This window comes from Falco peregrinus, chromosome 8 (genome assembly GCF_023634155.1).
Source record: "Falco peregrinus isolate bFalPer1 chromosome 8, bFalPer1.pri, whole genome shotgun sequence".
NCBI lineage: Eukaryota > Metazoa > Chordata > Aves > Falconiformes > Falconidae > Falco > Falco peregrinus.
Window position 1 is genome coordinate 27,443,569 of NC_073728.1, and position 22,835 is coordinate 27,466,403.

The 22,835-nt window shown below is 44.2% G+C and overlaps 1 protein-coding gene across 3 annotated transcripts in view; it reads right to left on the reverse strand.

Moving 5' to 3' along the window:
* Positions 1 to 16,355, reverse strand: part of SMARCAL1 (SWI/SNF related, matrix associated, actin dependent regulator of chromatin, subfamily a like 1) — a 40,648-nt gene extending 24,293 nt beyond the window's left edge. The window contains exons 1-8 of one of the 3 annotated variants that reach the window (XM_005237686.4): positions 16,273 to 16,355; positions 14,348 to 15,286; positions 13,635 to 13,685; positions 10,707 to 10,967; positions 9,480 to 9,530; positions 5,493 to 5,673; positions 4,382 to 4,532; positions 1,499 to 1,657 (exon numbers count right to left, since the gene is read on the reverse strand). In XM_005237686.4, coding sequence (XP_005237743.1) covers positions 1,499 to 1,657; positions 4,382 to 4,532; positions 5,493 to 5,673; positions 9,480 to 9,530; positions 10,707 to 10,967; positions 13,635 to 13,685; positions 14,348 to 15,218 — 1,725 coding nt within the window. In that variant the 5' untranslated portion in view covers positions 15,219 to 15,286; positions 16,273 to 16,355. Of the gene's footprint in view, positions 1 to 1,498; positions 1,658 to 4,381; positions 4,533 to 5,492; positions 5,674 to 9,479; positions 9,531 to 10,706; positions 10,968 to 13,634; positions 13,686 to 14,347; positions 15,287 to 15,965; positions 16,091 to 16,123; positions 16,221 to 16,272 lie in introns of those variants that run through there. The other 2 variants (XM_013299366.3, XM_027787143.2) reach the window with 2 other exon arrangements.
* Between the last annotated feature and the right edge of the window lie 6,480 nt (positions 16,356 to 22,835).

Consider the following 22,835-nt stretch of genomic DNA (forward strand, 5'->3'; position numbering starts at 1 on the left):
AGAGGAACGTTATTTCCACCACTGATACTCATTTGCCCCTATGTGTCCTTTAAATGCAGCAAACATAGGAGGCCTATACAGTCCCACTTCCTTAAATAAGGGGTTAATGAAAACAATAAGGAAAAAAAAAGAAATCTAATTAGGATCCAACTGTTCTCCTGATAGGGCTCACCAGGTGGATAATAGCCTCCTACTTGAGACATCACCCCCAAACAGGCTTCATTTCTACTGCTGTAGCAAGGGAACTTAAACACAGAAAGTAATCAGCACCTGCCAAGGGTACATTCTCATCTTTCCATGTATGAATGAGCAAGCAACCATGCATGCAAAGACAGTACAACTGCTTAGCCTCCCAGGCACAGCCTTCTCCCTCCCGATTAACAAATAAGCTACATTAATGTTCCCAGTCACCAAAAGAAGATTGGAAGAAAAAGCAGGAAAGCTCAGCAGTCAGCAGGACTACTCTCATCTGTAAAAACATATACAAGGTCCAAATTTGAGCACATAAACACACAGAAAGAACATCTGCCAGCTCAGGGCTATTAAATAGTTCCAGAGCAGTAGACCTAGAGCCCAAGTCCCTTTACCCCAAGCACCAGCATACAAAAGTAACAACCTGCATTGCCACCCTGACGGAACATCATGTCAGAGAGTAGGCAGGAGAAAAAAATTTAAAAAAAAAAAAAAAAAAATCAATTCCCCCCATGAGCAGTTTGGTCTCCAAAGAACTCCATCTCTTCCCACATTCCCAGCTCATGCTGAGAAACGAAAGGATTATTATGCTGCAGTTGTCAGGTCTTAGGGACAGGTGCATATGGGTGCTGAATACTAGACTGAGAACACCAAACACTCATAGCAAGCTATGTATACACTTTTGGTATTTATCGATCCAAGCTGGAATTCAAAACATCAGTGTTTCAATTTTTAGTAACTGAAATCTAGAAAAATGCCTTTTACCATGGCCCTGTAAAAGGTTAAAAGATGGATTTTGAAGTAATTTACAGAAGAAATGATACAAGTGATCAAAGGCAGCTTAATGCAGATTGTCAGTGGAACACAAGCAAAGGAAATTTTTTTTGATGCTTTAACCTCTCAACATCAAGTATCTGGTTTACTAGATAAACACTGACATCACCCTAAAGTCTAGTCCCCTTAAAAAAAATAATACAATTCCAGGACTATTGTATTGGTACACCACATTAAACACCTCTCTCCCCAGCACAGGATGCGCCCAACCACAATGAAATCAGAGGCATCATAACCAGTAAAAGAAAACACAGCCTCAGGAGTCAAAAAGGAATTCAACTCAATTAGTGATCTCAAAAGGTTTCAGAGAAACCTCCTGCTTCTACTCATGAAGAAAGCTGTGATCACAGCCACAACTACAAGACAGTTTCAGTCCTAAATAAAGGCCACTTCACACTTCTCTGCTGCGCAACACAAAGGTTGCCCCATTTGCAGCACAGCATTAACTTCAAAATTTTAGCATACCACTTACAATAATAACTACTTGGAAAGCGCTCTTAAGTTGCTTGTTCATCTTGCTGAGGAGGTCAAAGCTGACAATGTTGATCAAGCTTGCTGTTAGGTTGTCTTTGCCAGTCACTATGACATTGGTGCTACCTGGACTCAATGATGGAAGCCACCTGTGAAATGCCTGGAGGAAAAGGAAAGCAATTAATTGCATTCTGGTGCTTATGTCCTCTGTCAGGATTCCAAAGCCCTTCACAGAGCATCCTCATGAATGCTTAGAACATGAACCACCCAGCCACCATTAGACATCAGCTGCAAGCCCAGTAAGGGTGAGCAGCCTTCCCAAAGTAACAGTAATAGGAAGATCAAGAACAGAACTCAGTCTATAAGGCCAAATCTACCTTCCACAGCTAAGAAGGCTCAAACATGCTCTACTCTTGCTTCTTACTGTAAAAAAATCTGATCTGTTCTAGAAATGTGCATAACCTCTTGATGTTACCTGCTATGCTCAGAGCAAGAGAGTGCAGTGACCGCTACTAACAGGGAAATTCTGCTTTCCGACTTGGACAGGAAACCTCAGGCTGTGAAACAGACTTCTAAGCAGTAAACATCTCTCACTATAGCAACATTAACTCCACATTTACTGAAGTAGAACTCATCCAGATCAACAAAAACTCTACCAAAACCCTCAAACAAAATGAAAAGATCAAGTTGACAACATACCAGCTGCTCTATGACTGCAGCTAAAATACACATGGTGATAAGTCATTCAAATCAACCTCTGAAACACTCCACACACCACAGCAAGATATCCTCCCGCAAACGTATCTGTTAGCTACTGAGCACCCACCGTTTCCCTTGTAATTGTGTCCCCAGTGACACCAACTCCTCTGCAACATTTGAGTTCTGCTGATGTTGCTCTGCAGGGAACTCGCTGGGGCTTTAGCAATCAGGATCTGGTCAGTACAGAAATATATCCAAGTGATGATGATGGCATCTCTGCCTCTAGGCCCGTCACTTGTGGAAATTCCCCCAAGGCATTCCTCTCCTCTCTTCGGTGACCACTTGCAGCAGCCAGAGGAGTTAGATATGTGAGTCTCACCTTTCTCAGTATGTAAGAAACTAACAATTAACTATCCTTCACCACTAACAGTAAGCACCACAACGACAATGGGCCAACATGTGGGCAAGGTTAGATCCCAATCAAAAAGTGTGGCTGACGCTAAGCCAAAGCTTAAGACAAAAGTGGCAGCAGTGGGAGAGTATCTGGAAGCTCCTAGCTGTGCTGCTCGCTCCTTTTTATAAAGGGCTCATGACTAATTCACAACGTAGAAATGATCCCACATTTCTCACTCAATGCTGATGTTTGTCCACAAGAAGTGCTCTGAAACTGCCCTGACTGTTAATTCTTTTAAGTTTCAACACTGAACTCCAAATGTACATTGCTGCAGTACTTCTCGCCCAAGAGTACCTTGCATCCCAGCTAGTTTCCTGTGGCACCTTAAATGTAAAGGCACTCAGTGGCCTGAGCCCAGAAAGTCCAAACAAAATACCAACAACTCTGAGATTAAGACAATTTCTGGCAATCCAGACACACCACAAAAGCTTCTACCATTACAGTAAAACACATCTGTGCAAGCATGAGCTGAGTAGATTACAGACCATAAACTCCACCTTCTTTAACTTTCTGTGTTAACTTCTTTAACTTTTCTTAGACCTGCATCCTTCACATATCCACAAAGCAACAAAGATCATTCTAAAGCAAATGTCCTAACAAAATATTTCCCACAACAGCCTACTGTGGAGTCAGAAGTACAGGAAAGAAGAGGAAATCAAGCACTCAAAGCAAAAAATCCAGAAAAACCACTGAACACCAGAACACCTAATATTGCTTAAATCTCTTGAAGCAGGATGTAGGAGTTTAGCTGCAGGTGCCCAGTACTTCAGAAAACCACTACCCGAATTGTTCCCAGTAGGTATCCCACAGAAGACATGGATTCAGGTTAGGTGTTGACCCAGAGGTCTATGGGCCTTTGAAATATCAAACATAATTAGCATCACTCCCTTGTTCAATAAACAATTTTCCTGTTGCCCTGTACTACTGGACATGAAAACACACCAAGATGCTCTAACAACCTGGTTACATCACAAAACCAGCATATCCCAATCAACAGCACTTCTCATCAATGTAACATTCCAGGGAAAGCTGAAGTCTCACCCTCTCCTGCTCAGGCATGAAGTTACTGACCTAAAACCTCTGGTTCACCTTTTTCTCCCACAGCGAACATTTCCCTAGCCTATGGCAACCCAACAGCCTGTATGTGTAAGTCATGACAGTGATTTATTTCAAGATAAATTTCCCAACCATACAAGCTTTCTTGGCTTCTGATCAACATTAATAAAGGACTCCGTGGAGTCAGCGGCAACAGTGGACAGGCCAAAAGGCATATTATGACAGACAATGATGATGATAATGATTGAACAGAGTTGAGAATCCCAGCATCTGGGCTTCTATTCCAGCCAAGGGACTGGCAAATACTGCTGTGAAGTGCTTGAATGCAACTACTGGTCCTTGACTCTGATGAGTAGAATACCCCCTTGGAGTCAGCTGACTTGTGGAAACAAATTTAACAGAGGGTCAGAGGAGATACTTTCTCTAGATCTCCCTCTCTCCAACAGATCAGCTGGACCACAAAAAGAAAATCAGCTAACAAAAGAAAATAGGCATATACCATACAGTCAGTGCCAAGCAACTCCCTTCACCCTCTCCTCAGTTTTCTTAATAAGTACAATTTTTAGTTTTTTCCCCTGAATACACATCAAGTTTTTAACTATTACAGAGTGCAATGCAGCATCACCATCACACATGCCTCTACCGACCACCTGAACATACTCAAGCCCACAATACCTCTGCCCATGTAAACCTCACAGAAGAAGGAGTCACCACCAGCAGGGGCCATTCCTTTCGGTAATACGCAGCAATGCAGATCGCCTGGATGGTCTTGCCCAAGCCCATGTCATCCGCCAGAAGTAAACGTCCATTTCTTAAAATTGCGAAACTGGGGAAAAGAGAGAGGGGAAACAAGTAAGAGTCAAGAAATGGGTTACTGTCTGTCCCAGCAGCGAAGACGAGCACATGAGATCATCACCAAGTCTATAATGTGAATCACCTGGAAGTGATCTGGGTCCTTCAGTAAACCTGGATCTTCTCCCTCAGTCTTGACACAAACAAGCAATTCTCAAAAATCTCTCCTCAAAGCTTGGAAGCTCCTGAACAGCGTGGTTCAGCCCAGTCCTTAAAGACTTTGATTTCATAAGAGGAGTAGTCTCAAGACCTTGTAATTATTTAAAGCACATTCTTTCCATGACACTGCCCACATTCTGTCCCAGAGCTCATCCTAGCTTACCTAATAATGTATTACTAACAATGCCACTTTAATACAAGTACAGACCTTCCTGGATTGCATTCTGAAGACAACAACTAATGACCATACATGACAGGGACAGAGACACTTGAAAGTTTCTCTCTACATACAATGAGACATTTTACATCTCTCAAGGTCTGGGTTGCATTTCCTGTAGTTAGTATTTAAAAACCAGCAACAATAGAGATGCACTTGGGCAGTGGGGAGGAAGATGACCTAACAACATAATGATAAAACAAAACCAAATCATACAACAATTAGGCACATACTGAATCACAAGAGGGAAATCAGAGATGTATCATTTGAACAACTTTATGAGACTAGCAAAATGCTACTTTTCTCCTGACTCATGATGAAGAATTCTAACTAGAAACAGAATAGATGTGTTGCTCAAAAAAAATCCACAAAAAAACCCCCAACAAAACAAACCATACCATACCAAACAACCAAGAGCTCAGAGTGCCAGAGCATGACCAACCAAGACCCTGGAGAAATGTGGAGCCTTCCACGGGAGAGGATGCAGCCTGGACACCAATATAAAGTACACAATTCTAGGCAAGGACTATCTCTTAACACCATGCAAAAAGGACATACTTCACACCTTCCCGCTGAAAGGGCATGAGGCTCTTCACAATTTTGGAGTCCACTGCTGAAAGGTCAGCATCAGGAATGTCTGTCTGTGATGTAGATCTCTGTATTTGAGCAGCAAAGGTTTGTATTACTGCTTCGGGCAGTGGCTCCACTTCTACTGACACAAGGCTCTGTAACACTTCCACTGCAAAGAACAGAGCAGTTTATTATCAGATGGGGCAACATACACACCACTTACATTACAGATGTCAGGGCACAACCCTCAACCTCATTAACAGTAATATTTCCTATCCTAAAACAGCTCAAGAAACCACTGCATCATGCACAGGTGTTGGCCTGCCCTCTTTCCTGTAGTCTATTTCAGAACTACATGATGAATCACATCTCCTCCCCTCGCGTTTAGACTTGGTTATAAAAAACTAAAAGTCTGATGCCATCATTTAGAGATGATTGCTACTAATACAGCTGGAGCTGGATTATTCACACTGAGGGCAGCTTAGGGCACACTCTACTCAGAAATAAAAGTATGGATTTGAACAAAAGAGCTTTTGAAGCTTAGAAACCAGGGGCATCTTTATCTTGATCTTGGGATTCTGCATTAAACACCCCTGAGGTCTATCATCCCTGAGTGATCAGGAGTGACCTGAGGCACAATTACCTAAAGAATATACATCTTCAGCTTTGAAAACTCTCTTCTCCTCCTGTTCCCCAAATTCACACAGGTTTGGCTCTGTCTCTGCTTTATCACCCCTCATTCACCATGTTTGTATAAGAAAAGAGGAAGTACCCCAGGACTCCAAGGAACAGCTCTAGTACCACCATCAGCAGCACTCTGACAGCCATCCTTCAGGGACATGGTCCCAATGGCAACTCCCTGCTCAGCTGGTACGCACTGCTGTTCTCCTGGACAAAAGTAGCTTGCAGGCCAGAACAAGCCCACAGGCAGCCACTTGAGTCCCTCATCACTACTGTCATTTCACCCATGAAGCTTCTCAACTTTATCTGCAGCATAAAACCTTCCTGGTCAAACTAAAGGGATCCCCAGCCTCCACTAAGCAAAGACCTTGGAGCCTTCATTTTTTCAACCCACGCATCACTACAAGCAAAGTGTCGGGGCAATTCTCCTCCTAGACAACCTTATTTCAGTCCCCTCCAGCAGCCTCTCTATCCCATTACAAAAAGACAGAAGTATTTCTTCTTAATCCAATAATAAATTTCTATGAAAACAAATACCAATTTAAAACATGCAGTGAGCTGGGACTAGGAAAACATGTTTAATAATCTTTGACCACTGACTGAGAAACAAAAGACACCTCTACACTAGGAACACAAATGCATGTGCACAGATCCTTTATTGCAGGAAGCAATTATTAATTTATTTTTTTTATTTAGTGGTTGGTTTGTGTATGAAGTCAGGAAGACATAAACCAACTCTGTTTGCAAAAGTAACTGAAATAAGAACTCACTACACCAGCAGTAAATGCACCTCCAGAATTCAGTTAGGTTTATTTCAGTTATCTCCAAGAAAAAAAGCTGCAGGATGGACCCCTGCCATATGAAGGGGGAAAGCAATTCCAAAAAATATACATATGAAAAGATTTCCATTTGTGGTTGGGCAACAACCAAACTTTTTAAACTCTCCAGTTTAATTTATTCTTCTTCAATAGCAGGAACTCTTTCCACCCGAAGTACAGCACAAGCTTGTTATTACACTCACAGACTGAGCTATGTGTTAGCATAATTGCTACAATTTGCTCACTGATAATTCTGTTGCTATTGTTCCGTACATGAGCTGGGAGAGTGATTAAGATATATCTGCCACCAGCATGATTCATCCAACAGACATTTTTTACTGAAGTGACCTTTATATAAAGATGACTGAGCAACGAGGCAAAGAGACATTAACCTCTACAAACAGTTCCCAGCTATCTCTGCTGGAAATGGCAACCAGCTTTTAAAAATTCTTTTCTTTTTTTTTATCTTGACGTAGGTAAATGAACAGGCACAAAGCGAATGCTGTTCCTCAGAAAGGCACGTGCTAGAAGCCTCAAATGCCCTCACAAATTACACCCTGCAAGCAGATTTATAGAAATTCCACCCCACCCCCACCCCGCTTTCCTCAAATCTGTGGGATTCTGAATACTTCATGCAACGTACACAACTGCCAGCCAGCATGGCTGAGAGAGTGACAGTCTGGAATATGATGTGTTTGTTCAGACTGCCTAGCATGTGACACAGGATCAGACCCTTTCAACATCCAAAAGGCTCTCTTTGCAAATTGTGAGAGATCATCAGCTCTCACTGAAATCAGGGCCCGTTAACATCCCAATCCTGGAGTTTCATAATAGTTTCCACCAAGACACACTCACTTGTTTTCAAGATGTGGCATTCCTACAAGGCTCCACCATGTGGCTTTCAGCCCTACAACCATTATTATTGTTATTAAGACATGCATCATAGGAGCATACAGATACTCAGTTATTAGATGTGCTTCGGTATCCCCTAGAAACATGAGCCCATGTTGTACAAAAACTACTCTGAACAACTCGGGAGCTCTGAAACTCAGTAACGCTTTCTAAGGATGTGTGCAGAGCACCTTGCTTATTATCTTTTTGAAGCTTACCCAATCAAATTCCACAGCCACATACACTTGCATGAGTACCAAGGCAAACACTGCAGGCCAACTGTGATGATTAATATAATTGTAACACTTAAGACTTGCATAATGCTATTCATCTCAAAGCATTCCAAACTTAACACAAAAAAAACTAAGAAGCAGGTGTGCTAGGGGCATGTTGCTGAGACTGGATTATTCTGCAGTGTCATCCATATTTTTTTTAAAAAAAAAAAGCAAAACACCACAAACCACAGTTCTACATTTCAGTTCAGTGACTCACCAGCATTACACACGTGCATAAAGGCAGAAGTCTACTAGGCCAGCTTCTACCAAGCAGCGAACACTGTAGCAACACTATGTGCTTAGAGTCCACTTGGAAGAGAAAATATGATGCTCTCTTAAAAAGATTTTTTGCTAAGCTTTTTTTTAAGCTTTCATCAACCAGTACCAAAGTATTTTAGTAGAGTATGAAATTCTGCTCCAAGAAGAACGCCTCTGCTTCGAGCAGATTTACACACTTCTGCAAAAGAAACAAACAGATCATCTTCTTTGCCTCAAAATCAACTCAGCTATGGAACCTGAATTCTAACCTGCCTTGTACATCAATTAAAAAGTTAACAGTTGTGTGCTGACCGAAAGGCTTTTTAACCAGCAGTAAAATACGACACTGAACAAAATCAGCTAGTGGAGGAACTGGTTGTTACAGAAATCATCAGTTCACTTGAAAACCAAGCACTCTGACCTGAAAAACGAAATTTTCTGGGTGTGAAATGAAATAGCTTAACACCATGCACACTACTTAAGAGAATGTGAAGTAAAACAGCCTGATATATGTTTGTTTTCTGAGCAAGGGGTGGCTGTGCCAGTTTATAAATTGATATAGACACAAAAGGGAGCAAGGCAGGCTGCCACTGAGGATAAGAACAGCACAGATAAAGAGTCAGTAAGACAGAATTTCTGTAAGGACAGGAAGCCTTGGCAGCCAGCATGCTGACCTCCTCAAATGTGGCAAGTGGGAACAGAGGAATCCATTCTCCTGCACCTCCTCAGTTCAAGTAGAGCTGCTGTACATTACAAGCAATAACCTTGTGATAGTAAATACATCCATGTGCTCTAAGAAACAGCACAGAAATTCAGTGCAGAATCTGACAAAACAAGACTTTTTCAACGGGCCCCTAAAGGACTGCCATGAATAACACACATTTGCAGAGTTTTGAGCCTGGGCAATGTAAATATCTGACAAAACAGGAAGACACCTGCTTCATAGTTTGTTAGCAACTTATCTCCCCAAAGTGAAAAGGCTTAGCCCAAGAAATGAAGTCAGAATTAATTCAGCAGAAAATAGCCCTAGCCAGAAAAACACCGATACTCACTTAGTTTGGGATAGTCCTCCAGCAGGAAATTCCACTTTCTGGTGTTCATATCTGCAATAGTTACAACAAACACTGCTGGAAGACTTTTTTAAAAGACTGAATTCTCTGTAAGAACATCACTATCCATCAATATCCTCTGCATTTCTGAACTGCTTTAAAAGAATTCTTACCTTGTTCAGCAATCAATTCTCTGTTTGCTTTCATGTTAAGCAAACAGTTTGAAGAAGTCTTCGAAGTATGAGCACACGTCTAGAAGTGGTATCACCAGAGCAAGCCAAGGTCAATGAACCATTATAATGAACCCACCTGCCTAAGGATTTTGGCAACTACTTTCTCTTCACTGCAAGAAGGGATGAAGAATGTGTGTGAAGGTTCGTATTAGTTAACCAACAAATTCTGACTTCAGTCAGTAAGACAATCACTTTCGATTTTACCTCTGTACCCTACGGAGAATGTTCTCAGGACAGGACAGAGTAAATTCACCAATTCATGAATACCCAAAATGTAACATGACTGCCTGGCAGATTTATCTCCAGGTAGCACTTGCCTACAACTTCCAGGAAAGGCAGAGTCAATTCAGAGTTACCTGAAGACACATGAACCAGGTGGGGCTCTGCCCAAAGAACAAGAGCTCCAGGATTTGTTCCTCATGCTGTCACTGATGTGCTGTGATACTGTGCAGGTCATCTCATCACTCTGTGTCTCATTTCCCACCTTACAAGTGGGAAAAACTGATGTTTACCGTTGAAATCTGAATGCCAACATAAAAAACAGCTCCACTTCCCTCAAAAACATCAGTAAAGCTGCTGGTAAACTCAGTCTGTGCAGGCAGTTGCAATCATACACCACAGTAAAGAAGGAGCAATACAAGAATGCCTAGCTGCATTTGACAACAAAGGCAAGAACTTATGCATGGTCTCTGTACTGATGGCAAATTATCAGCACATCCCACCTCAAAAGTAAACATAATTATACCGAGTCCTGAAATACCACCTTGGCTAACAGGCCCAGAAGAAGCCATGTTCAGCCACCAAGCAAAGTGCAGGACACGGATACAGCACTGTAACAGAACTACAGGAGCTCTCAAAATCTTCACCAAAGTACATCCTCTCATGCTCTTTCAGAGGGATGTAGTCTCACTATCTCTCTCCTCTGAAGTATCCATAGCACTCCAAGAGCAGCCCCAACAATGTCATTAGAATAAAGCAGAAACAACCAGAGACTCACCATAATTCCTGGAATTCATCTGTTTGAACACACTAATCACTTCAGCAGAATACCCAATATCAACCTCAAACCGCAAGCGAGAGATCAGCATGCACTTCCCCTTGAAAAGGGCTGAGGGTTTCTTCCAGTTCTTACACATCTTCAAGAGGGATTTCATATCAACCCTACTGCCAATGAAATGAGAGCTTGATGCCAAGTCAACTGCGTTTTCTCCTTCCAGCGGCACCAGAATTACTGATGAAAGTTGACTTGCTGCTTCCACTAAGGAGAAAAGCAAGAGATACAGAGTAAGCGTTAATAGCAAAGAACACAAACTGAAGATGCACAGGATGCTTTGGGAAGAGAAAGAACAAGAGGATGACAAACACTCGATGGATCTTCAAGTTTAAAAGGAATGATGATACCCTACTTTCACTCACAGGGACAAAGAATAGAGAGAGTGATGGCCTGGAGGGGCAGGTTGGTGGGATTTTCCACTGAGAATACAGCAGGGACAGAGGGAACATGACAGTAGATGAACAAGTGTTTGTCCAGCACTGTCACTGCATTAGGCTCCCTCTCATCAGCAATCCCAAAATATGGCTCACTAGGCCAGGGCAAGCAACCTGCAAAACCACATTCAGCAGTAAATTGTACACAACCATACAGCATTTTCACTTAAAAAGTCACAGCAACAGGGGCATGGTGATCAATAGCACGTGCCTGAAAAGATGGGAAGGTGCTTCTGCAAACAGCAAAGGAAAAAGATCTAAAAATATCTGCCTCGTGTCGATGTCTGATACGCCATCTCATCTCTGAGGAATGCTGTATACTCACAATACTGTAGGAAGGCTATCAGGAAGGAAGCTAGTCCAGACCCCTGAATCCCCTTTATTACAATTTAAGTCCATCACCCTTTATTCTACTGTGTCTTACAGTTAAGACATCTGCACTCCTATCTTACTAACCACTAGCAACTACCTCTGTAATGATGCCAGGACATGAGGAGAGAAGAGACACAGCATTTTACAGCTGTTAGCCTGAGACCACAGCTATCCACACTAACAAACATTCCACTTTTCCCTGGGTCTCTCTGCTAATCTATACCCACATGTTGCTTTTATGTTGCTTTTATTATTATAGCTGACTGTGATGATTAAGGAATAAGAACCATTTTCTCTTGTGTTTTTACAGCACCAAAGTAGCTAAGTTCATCCCTAAGACTCCAGTTCAGGTACTACAGTAACACAGATTCATGAACATCTCCAGAATCCATTAGACTCAAGAGCAGGGGACCACTAAGCACATTCTGCCTCTATGTATTTGTAGAGAGGTAACCTCCCCTATCCAGCAGCCGTTTAGAGTAGATCCAGGTGAATTCTGTCCTTTGAGCGTTGAGCTGCACATCATGATCCACCCTGCTTCTTTTTAAATAGTCCAGCTTACTGATATGCAACAAAAACATACAAAATTTAAGCTCAGTATTTAAGATTTGAAAAGGGAAGAAGAGGGAGAAAGAAAGAAATTCAGACACTTTCTTCCTACCAGCTAATATATAAACCACTTGGATTTCATCCAACTTTATTTTAAAACAGTAAGTGACTTCCAGAATAAGCCCAAGGATTTGAGATTTCTACTCCAAAGAAAAACTTTAAGAGCATTAAATGAAAGTAATTTTTCAAGTAGAGCACTAACAAACCACCAATTTAGACTTTCTCACAATGCACCAAGCAGAAGATTTCACATGATACTGTTTTAGCTTTGCAGTTAGATCTTACCTCTACAATTAATACTGAAAGAAATTGGAAAAAAACCCTTGTATTTTACTCTCATTTCAGCATCTGGTTCTAGGCTGGACTGCACGTTTAATTTATAGTACAAAGAAACATAATACAGGACACCATTATTCATAAGAACAAACAGTGGGAAGTTTTAAAATCATTGTTTTTACACTTACAAGACTTCAAACCAAGGGCCTTTTAAGTCACTTCCCTTTTCTCATGGTATTTTTCCCCAATATTGCCGCTCAATGTTGATCACATTGTCTTCACGTCAACAGAAGCTTTCCACAAAGAACTCATCTATTTGATAGCTTTAAGGAAAAAAACAAATGATTTCTAAAAACTATCTTTTTCATTTGTTGCAAGCTCCTTGGTGCAGAGTCTCTGCTCTCATCTGTACTTCATACACTTCAAGCAAACCAGCAGCATTTAAATTATAAATGTGTGGCAACCCACATGAGGAGCTAAAATACCAGCACTGAACTGTGGGTTTTTCAAAGTGCTCAACACAGGCCTAATTCTGTTCCCACTGAAATCAATAGTGATTTATCGCTCACTTCAATACAATGTGCTTTTGAAAATCTTACCTGAAGTGTTTGCCTCTCTCACCTCTAAATCTTTCCAGAACAAAATGATGGGGGGGGGGGGGGGGGGGGGGGGGGGGGGGGAGGTAAACCCATCCTTGTTATGCCAAAACAAGGTAAATCCATTTTCCAGTCTCACTCAAAGCCCTAGAAAATTACCCCTTTTCGTTTTCTGACCCCTAAAATTAACAGGAGAAAACATAAAGAAGAAGAAACAAAGAAGAAAAAATGATGAGCTGTTTAAAAAGAAAATACATGAACAGACCTAGAAATTAGGCATAACACACTCAGTTCTCAGTGCTAATTCATATGAAGTACTGCACAGCAGGTATTTCTCCCGTTACCAGGCTTGTTGGTTGCTGAAAAACCTCAGAGCGGTACGTGAAAAATTAAGTTATTTCTATTCAACCACAGAGTGTCAGAAGAATGTTATGAGCTAGGTGCCTAAAAGATGGGCATTACATTTAAGTAGCACTACTTTTATTACTCCAGACAATAACAAAGCTAAATAATAATTATGGAAGACAGGAGAAGAGGGTCAAGATCTGGATTCTTTTTTGTCATTCAACAGCCCATTTACTTACTGAAACTGCTGTAATCTTCCATGCTGAAATTCCATTTTTTCATAGCAGGATCTGAAATAGGGCAGAGCATACATCATTTGAGGTAGAAAAAAAAAGTGATCGTGTGCAATGTTCACAGGATGCAAAACAGAATTCAATCTAGTCATACAAACTTTATGACACACATCTGAAAAAACAGTATACCCAAGTTTACAGCTACATGACACCAAAAAAGCCATAGGGCACATCAATACTAAGACAAGAAGAATGCAGCAACTGTTCATAGGGAACAGCAACACATGACAGGGAAACAAACGTAGACTATAACAAATAAAGGCAGGAGAAATGATCAGAAGCAAGCCAAAAGGTGGAAACTCCACTGCTCTCAGCAAGAGTTAACAGAATCAGCTGATCAACTCTGAACTACAGCTGAAGTGACCCATTTTCCTGTACCAATTTATGAGTAACTTCTCTTCCTGCAGTCCCAAAAGACTGACCAGCTGCCATCACTAAACTTCTTAGAGCACTGTTCATAAAGCAGTGTTTCTGACTTCTTGGCTAAATCAAAACTTGGGCTATTTATGCCTGGAATTTGCTTCCAATTTCAGATGTCTTTACTTTAGTCCCCCATTAATAGCTGCACTGCTAAAAGCATATAGCAACTACAGTTCCAGCAGACAATGAAACTTCGATCCAATGTAAAAAAGAGATAACAGCAAACAATCAATTCTTACCATAGCTTTTGCTTGGTATCTTCTTAAACACAGCAATAAGTTCAGCATTATACCCTATTTCAACCTGGAATCTGTCTTCCCCATATTTCACGCATTTTCCTTTTGTAATACTATTTGCTTTCTTGCAAAATGTAGCTTGAAAGGTAGCACCTGCACCAGCAGAGCTGGTCAGCTTCTGCATCCTACCACTAGCCTGAGAGGCACCACCTCCCCCTTCTCTTTCCGTTGGTCTGCTTGTGTTCATCAGTGTTTCTGAATCAGTCGGGGTGGTGCTGCTTGGTGGTGAAACATATTTTATGGTAGATTTGTTCTGACTTTGTAAATCTTTACTACTGTCAGGGTGCTCATTATCAATTAATCTAGGATGAGATGGTTCTATAGGGTTTTTGAAAGCTGGATAGCATTTGGGCTGCTGGAATGTACCAAGATTAATTAAAGCTTGTCGTCCATGTTCTTGGCCACCAACATCCATGTAATGTTTATGGGAATAGCTCAGAGAATTTGGGATTGTTGTAGGGAACTGCTTAATGCCACTTGCTTGTTCTGAGTCCTCTGAACAATTCTTTTGCTGCTCTCCATGTGAACCAGCCATCTGTTGGTTTGCAGTGTAATGATTATAATCTTTCTGAAGATAGCTCTTCTGGTCCGCAGGACTATTTGGATTCTGTTGGTGCTGGCCAATGAACCTGACATTATTGTTTTCTTCCTTCAAGTTCCCCTGACTGCCTGGACTCTGTTCTTTCACCTGAGGTCCAGCAATCCCCACCTGCCCAGCTCTCTGGGCTGCTAGCCTCTCTGCTCTCCTAGCCAAAGCAATCTGGCGGTTTTCTTCAATTCTTCTCTTTTGTTCCTCTGTAAGGCCTGATGACATCTTCAACAATTCAAACAATAAATCTGAATCACAGAGGTACCTGCTTCTTTACAGGAAGGGAGGGCAGCCTAAAAAAAAAAAAAAAACCACAACAGAGAGAGGAAGTAAGTTTCAACTCTGTTGCCCCCAAAATAGTTATTGCATTGATAACTCAGTATTACTGTAACTGATTCTACACAAAAACTTAGTAGTACAGCAAAGCTGTCAGACCAGCACTGAGCCATTAATAGCAAGCAGACAACCACTGCTGGGACTGAGTGCCAGTCCCACATAGATAAAACATAAAGAAAAAGGAGAAAACCGCTACTCCACCACCATTCTGAGCACTCTGCTCTGCAAATCCAAACAGAACTGATAAAATAGCCAAGCACAGGGACACCCTGCACCGCAGAGCCAACCCTGCAAAGGCAAATGCATGCAAAGCAATACATCTCTGCATAGTCTTGCATGGACACATTTCGTATTTCTGGTACCTAGCGGCAATGATGGGATGACACCCCATCTTTCCTAATCACCTTCCAGTTCTCGGGCATCTCACAGCATGTAGCAGATGCATAGTGAAACCCCAAAGGGCAAAATCAGCTCCTGCCTTGAGAAAGGTCCACTCGCAAGTCAAGGGCCTTCCGATAAAAGCGAGGACCCACCTCCCCACACTTCCCAGGAGCTGGCCTTACGCCACCTACTCCCCTACCACATGCCCCGGGGGCTGCCCGCCTGGTCCAGCGCTCACAGACCCACGCTCCTCACCATCCTGTAAAAAATGGAGGCTCGTTCCCCGCGCCACTCCTCTCCCAGGCACCAGGCTCGCCGTCCCAAACTCCACTGAGCTCCCACCCCCGCCGCAGGCTGGGGGTCCCCCGCCGTCCTAAAAGCCCACCCACCACCCCACAGGGTCCCAGCACTACCGCACGCCGCTGGGGCTCAAGGGCCGCAGGCCTCAGTCCCTCCTCGCCCCCCGAGGACGCCACCACAGTCCGCCCTGGGCCGGCTCTGAGCCCCGGCGCCGGGCTCAGCCCCGGCCCAGCCGCTCCCCGCCGCAGGCCCGCACACCCACCAGCTGGCAGAGGCCGCCGCCGCGCGGACTACAGCTCCCAGCACATCCCGCGGCACCGCCCGGCGGCACCAAATGGCCAGCGGTGCGCTGCATGACGGGAAACACAAAACGGCGCGCGGGGCGCTCGGCACGCTGGGAAATTAGTCTTCCCCTCACGGCAGCGCCATCTTAGGGGCTCTGAGAACTGCGCGGTCTCGCTGTAGGAGTCGGCGGGTTACGAGCTGCCGCCGCCACCGTCTTGCCAGGGTTCATGCCGGGCCCAAATACTTAGTGCAAGGACCGTGCTGTCGGCCACGGGCTGAGGCTTTGTCCTAGACAGCACATAGTGCTGCATGGCAGGGGCAGAGCTCCCTCACCAGCAGCCCCTGGTCTGTGGGGCCTGGCATGCTGATGTGCATGGCTTTGAAATGGGTGACGATGAGTGGGGAATAAAAAGTGGAGGTAGTACATTAGAAAGGATGAAAACTGTTGCCGTTAGCGAGGAGGGAATGTGCACCAGATTGCTGAGAGCAGTGGCTGACATTGGTGCAAGGCTGCTGTCTGTAATCTTTGAACAGTGGTGGAGATGAGGGGATGACCCTGGCAAGTAGAAGAGGGCAAACATCAGAGCTATCTACAAGCAGGGATCAAAAGAGGGCCAAGGAAGAAACTACAGGCCCATTAGTGTCACTTCAGTCCCTGGGAAAGTACTAGTAGAATGAGTCTTCCTAGGAATTAAACCAAATTAAGCAGGTGATTGGGAAAAGCCAGCATATATTCACCAAAGGCAAATCATGCCAGACTAACCTGGTCACCTTCTACAAAAAAATAACATATTCCATGAACATGGAGAGAACAGTGGATGTTGTTTACCCGAACTTCAGCGAAGTGTTCAACCCTGTTTCCCACAGCCTCCTCCTGCATGAACTGGCCAGATAGAGAGTGGTCTGTGGGATGGGTAGGAAATTGGTTCACAGGCCACGTGCAGAAGGCCATGATCAGTGCGTTTTATTCAGGCTGGCAGCTTGTCATAAGTGGGGTCCCTCAGGGGTTGATGCTGGGCCCCATGCTGTTCAACAAGTTGCACTGGAAGAGGTTTCATCTTGATGTAAGAAAGAAATTTTTTACATTGAGAACAATCACTGGAACAACCTCCCCAGGGAAATTGTGGGGTCCCCATCACTAGTTTTCAAGGTGCTATTGGACAGAGTGCTAGGTAATCTCATCTAGGGTCCCTTTCCCACAAAAGACTGAACCAGATGATCTTTCAAGGTCCCTTCCAACCTGCGCTGTTCCACGATTCTGTGAACACCTTCATAATAAGATAATTGTAATTGCATCAGAGTTCTGAATAAAAGGATCTCCCAGGGTTTTGATTATACATGGGGCTTGATTATACATGATAAGCCACCCTTTCTGGATAGCTGTAATCCCTATGTGCATGCCCAGAGCGATACCTGGGGAGAAAGCAGAGAAGAGGCCCTGGGGAGCACCGTAACCCCCTCCCATCTCTGACTTTCACTACCCTACCCAGTAGCAAGTCTGGAGCCGCCATCCCTGTCTCCAGATGCCATTTTCTCCCACCTGACAGACCCTTTGGCTGGGGACACCGAAGCCAGCTGGCTTCACAATGTATTCATTCTTCTCTCTGCTGGTTAATTAGAAAAGGTTATCCTTAAATTGCTTCCTGATTAAGCAGCAGTGACTGCCGTTAGTCAGGAGCTTGTCAGCCCAAGAAAAACAAGGCAAGCAGCAAGAACGAAGTGCGACTTAACACACAGCACAATACTGGGAGTGCACACACACAGACGTGAGCGTGCCATGTGCACTCAGGTGCTCGCAAGCACATCAGTTTGAAAGAAAACCACAGGGCTGTGGAGAGGTCTGGTCCAGGGTTTTGTCCCAGCTTCTCTTAAGAAAAAAGTCAAACCGTTTTCCAGATTCCAGGCCCCCTCACTGCTCAGTGGGTTTGCTAGGCAAAGTTGCTCAGCCCTGTGGACTCTGTTGAGATCCTCTGCCATTGCTCTTTCTTCCTTTGCAAGCCAGCAGACTCCAGCTGGCTACGCAGCAGAGAGAGAATGGAATGAATGAGACACCTTTTTTTTCTTGTTCTTGTCACACTTTTAACTGCCTAAAGCTAAATCAGATCCCAGTGTCACATATGGGGGAAACAGAGAGAGAACAGGCAGAGCATAACCCTGCAACTGTTTGCAGCCACCTTCTCCCTGCCAGCAGCCATCCAGTTCCAGGTCTCTGGTGATGGCTCCTTATGCTTTGGGAGATTAGGGGGAAAAAAACCAAACACCACCTTGGGAAAAGTGGAGAAAAGCCCTTATCCGGGGACTGTCCCCAACTTGTGAAAATGCTGAGAGTGGAACATCATTTGCGGAGAGTTCTAGGGTTGCACGGTCAGGCAGACACACAGACAGACGTTGAAGCATTTGCTCCATATGGCACAACTTCAGCAAGGCACAAGGAACAGCCCAGCCATGCAGAGAACAGACCTACAAAATGAAAGGCCATTTGCGGGCAGTTTGCTGGTAGCACTCCAGGTGTCCTTTCAGTCAGAACATGCTTCCAGCAGAGGCTTGGACTCACTCTCCACATACTGGGTCAGGGAACAGAGATGCACTACAAAAATCCTGGGAGGACTGGGAGCGTTAGCACACCCCAGCTCTGCTGCAGAGGAAATGGTTCACACACTACCAGAGAAATGCTCCCATCAGTGAAAAAATATAAGGAAATGGGGTTGTCAGTGCTGTTCTTACCAGGATCTTTCCATCACTTGGATTGTGCTCTAAATGTTCTTTCATGGGCTGGGCTGGCTGGTCCTGACTGCTGGCTTCCAAATGAGGACCGAACTGCCTGTGTTGTACATCTTGTGTGATCAGCTGCTAATACCCAATATACGAGTGACCCAACACCCCAGAGCTATTCTGAAATCTCATGGAATGTCCTCTGAGGGGTTTTGAGCTGCTTTTGAGAGGTTCTGCTACATATTGAATGTATTCGCCCCACTCCACTGCCTTGCCAACACACCTTGGTGGTTCTCCACATGGACAGAGCTGGCTGCCTTCATCCTGGATGTATGGCCAGCCTGCACTCTCTGCTGGAGCTGAGCTGCATGCAGAGCTGCTGTGTGTAGCAAGGCCATCCAGCAGGCAACTGGAAAGCAGCACAGGCTAACAGCCCTCAGATGCCTCAGCTTCTTGGAGGGTTTTGGTAGCCCACACTGAGCTCAGAGACACCATTACCAGTGCCCAAATGTGCCAGTTTTTGACCAGCTGTGGACAACTTGTAGTTGCATCTTCTAAAATAAATTAATCCCATGCTCATGAGCCTTGTCAGTTCCTTCCCAGCTAAAACCAGTCAAGTGGCTGGACTGGGGACATACAGGTCATCTCTTCAGAGAAGGTCTTGGGGCAGGAGAGTCAGAGAAAGGCCCCTGACTTCTGTTTGAAGCAGCCCTTTCTTGTGGGCTTCTAGGGTCTGACCTGAACACTTTTTACAACACCTGTACTCTGTAGGTGGCACGGTTGTGCTTCCTCTGCTCTGGTTTCAGTCCTCAGTGGGGTCTAAGCTTCCTAATGCGGAACCAGGACCCCGGGCTTGGAGGGCCAGTGGGTGCTTGGGTTTGGGGGCATGCTGACCCTACACCCCCCACCCCACCCCCACCAGTTCTTGGATTTCTTTTCTTGGACAGCTATTAATGCCCTCTGCTTCCACTCTGCCATCAAGGCATATCAGGGACTGTGGCGTGCTGGCCCATTGGACAGCCCAGCTACCACCGCTGCTGAATCAGGCCCTTTCACTGAGCATCTTTGTAGCACCAAAGACAAAATTTGGAGTTTTCTGAATCCAGCTGCCCTTGAAACTCTGACAAAAGAGGACCTGCAGAGACTTTTCTGTAAGCTTTTCCAGCATGAGAAGGTTGCTCCCCTCCTCTGACTGCCAGCTCAGTGAAGACCACTTCTTTTTCCCTGCTCTTTGGCCACCCGGTGCAAGGAAAATTAGTCACTCTCCACTCTTTTTAAGCAGCCTCTTTTATCTATGCAGCTTGTTCTTCCCTGGCATGCTGAAGCCTTCCTGCTCTTGTTTATAGTACAACCCCTCCAACAGATTGCAGAGTCTCTTTTCTGCCTTCTGTCCCTCTTGGCTGGATTCCTCTCCACAGCTCCAGTCCAGAGCAATGGTCTGCACAGCACAAGGCCTCCGCTTTGCTGCCAGGCCACTGCCAGGCCACTGCCAGACTCACAGAGAGCTGCTGCAAAGCTGAGCTGACTCTTGATCTTTTATGCAGTGCAGCACAGGTGTGTTGGGCAGTTCGTTGGCACCCAGAACAAAGATTTAAAAGAGAAAATAAACCCCCATATCAACACTGAGATGCAAACAATGCTTCCAAAGCTTCTGTGTTGCCAGCATTTAACACAACATGAGCTGTGATCCAGCTGCAGTGAGGGCATTGGCAATGCGGACTCTCCAGTGTCTCATAGCATGCTTAAGATCAGGGCAGAGCACATGCCTCTGCTCTACACAACTGGGTCCAGATACTGAACAGAGCTTTATCTTGGTAAAAAACAGTTGAACTGGAAGAAGGGTGCAAAGTTAGAAGGAAAAGCTTGTGTGCACACAGAGGATTTAACTGGGTGAGTGTTATTACATTAGGAAACCAGGCTAAACAAACCAAAGTTGCATTCCCAGTTCTGTTCTAGAGTTTAAATTACTGGCCTGGTTTTTTCAAGTTCAGGATAAACAGCTAATCCTATGGCCTTAGTATTGATGTGAAGCCAACTTCTGAGATCCTGTTTGTTAAAGCTAGCCACAGTTCTCTGCCCTTTCTCTCCCTGGTGCATGAGACACAGAGATGCAGAGAAATCCTTTAAGCAGAAGCATCAGAGGTCACTGATGTTAAATAATTAACCACCCATGTAATATTAATGGTCCTTTGCCCTTGCACAAGAGTGGCATCACTCCTTGGAGGATCTCAAAGCGTATTCCAGATCAGGTGGAGTTGGCAGAGCAGCTCTGGACTTACGTGGGATACAAGTCTGATGCCAGGGGGGCTTCCAAGAGATAGACCCAGGGTTGCGGCATGCCCAAGACTTTCCTAAAAGCCCTGAGCTTACAGTGGGTTCTGAAACAGCTGTTTGCCATGCTCTGCTGTGACTTGGATGGGAGCAGCATAAGACCACTGCTTTAGTTAGGAATGCGGACTTAGCACAGGACTTTCTTTTGCCCTCAGTCTTCACTCAACCAATGATGCAGGAAGGTTGCTTTAGTCTTAGAAACCTTCCTGAATGCAGTGCATGGGAAGTGAGCCAAAATCTGGCCTTGGCAAACAGGGAAGTTAAGGACATGCTTAACTTGAAGTGCGTGCTTAAGCTTGTTAAGCCTTCTCCTTTAGCAGATGATTCTTCTTAATGTTGGGAGTCTCATCTGCTACAGAAGTGGGGAGTCACAAGGTGATTTGTTTGTTATATTTTGTGTGGCAGCCTGATCTAGAAAACATTTGCTGTCAGCTGCAGTATTTTCCTACCAGCTTGTCTCTGTGACTTCCACTGGGCTCCATGGGATAACAATTACTCCACAACAGGGAGTGCTCTTGAAGTGTCAGGGCAGCCTGCTTGCAAGGCGCTGCTGCAGTCTGCCTGGTGGTGCTGTTCGTCTCTCATTCTAAATAACAGGGGTCATGGGCACTGGGAATGCACGTGCCTTTATTTAGGCAGGGTATTTCCCCAATCTGATCACAGTAAAAATCGTGATAGCCAGATCCTGAGAAACAGCTACAAAGGTTCTGTTTAAAAGAATGTGACTACAGAAAGCAGATGCTCATCAAGTTAAATAAGGAATTTAATTAGCCTGCATTTTATCTTGGTTTCAGCAATATGATGACAAATCGCATCTTAATAAAGTAACATTAGGGAGCAGCACAATTCCAGTGCTTCAGGAAATGAGAAGCAGTTTAAGTTATAGGCCTGTTCCCACTGAAGAAGTCATTCTCATTCAGAAATCTGACATGATGTTAAGATGGATAATGCTTTAGCAAAATGTTCCTCTAGCATTTGGAAAGATTTACAGCCACGTTTGGCTTTAAAAGGCTTAATATAGGGTGATGGGGGAGAAGGGAAGGGGCATGAATAGCTCAAGGGACTGGTAGTGCAAGTAGTATTTTTTTATTCCTATGGTGGCACAGGTATGGAGGGTTCTTTACAGGTGAATAAAGAGTTGTCCCTTCCCCAGTGGGGCTATAACTAGACATAGACATTATACATTGTACAACAAGCAGTGGGTTTAGTGTTTGTCATGTAGTCGAATATGTCCAAATTCAATTACAAACAGGCATTTGATCTGGGAAATTAGTTTTGTGTAACATCATGAGGACAAGTCTTGCTTCATCCTGAGAAAGGTTCATGAAGGATCCACAGCAAGTTTGCTCATCTCATGGTTTGAGGGCTGGAAAAGTTTGTCTAAGCTCACTTGTAACTTCTGGGACTTGAGAAACTAGTGGTTTGGGGAATATTTTTGTCTAGTAAAAAGGATTAAAAAGCACAAGAGCTACAATAGTAAAAGATTATGAGATTTAG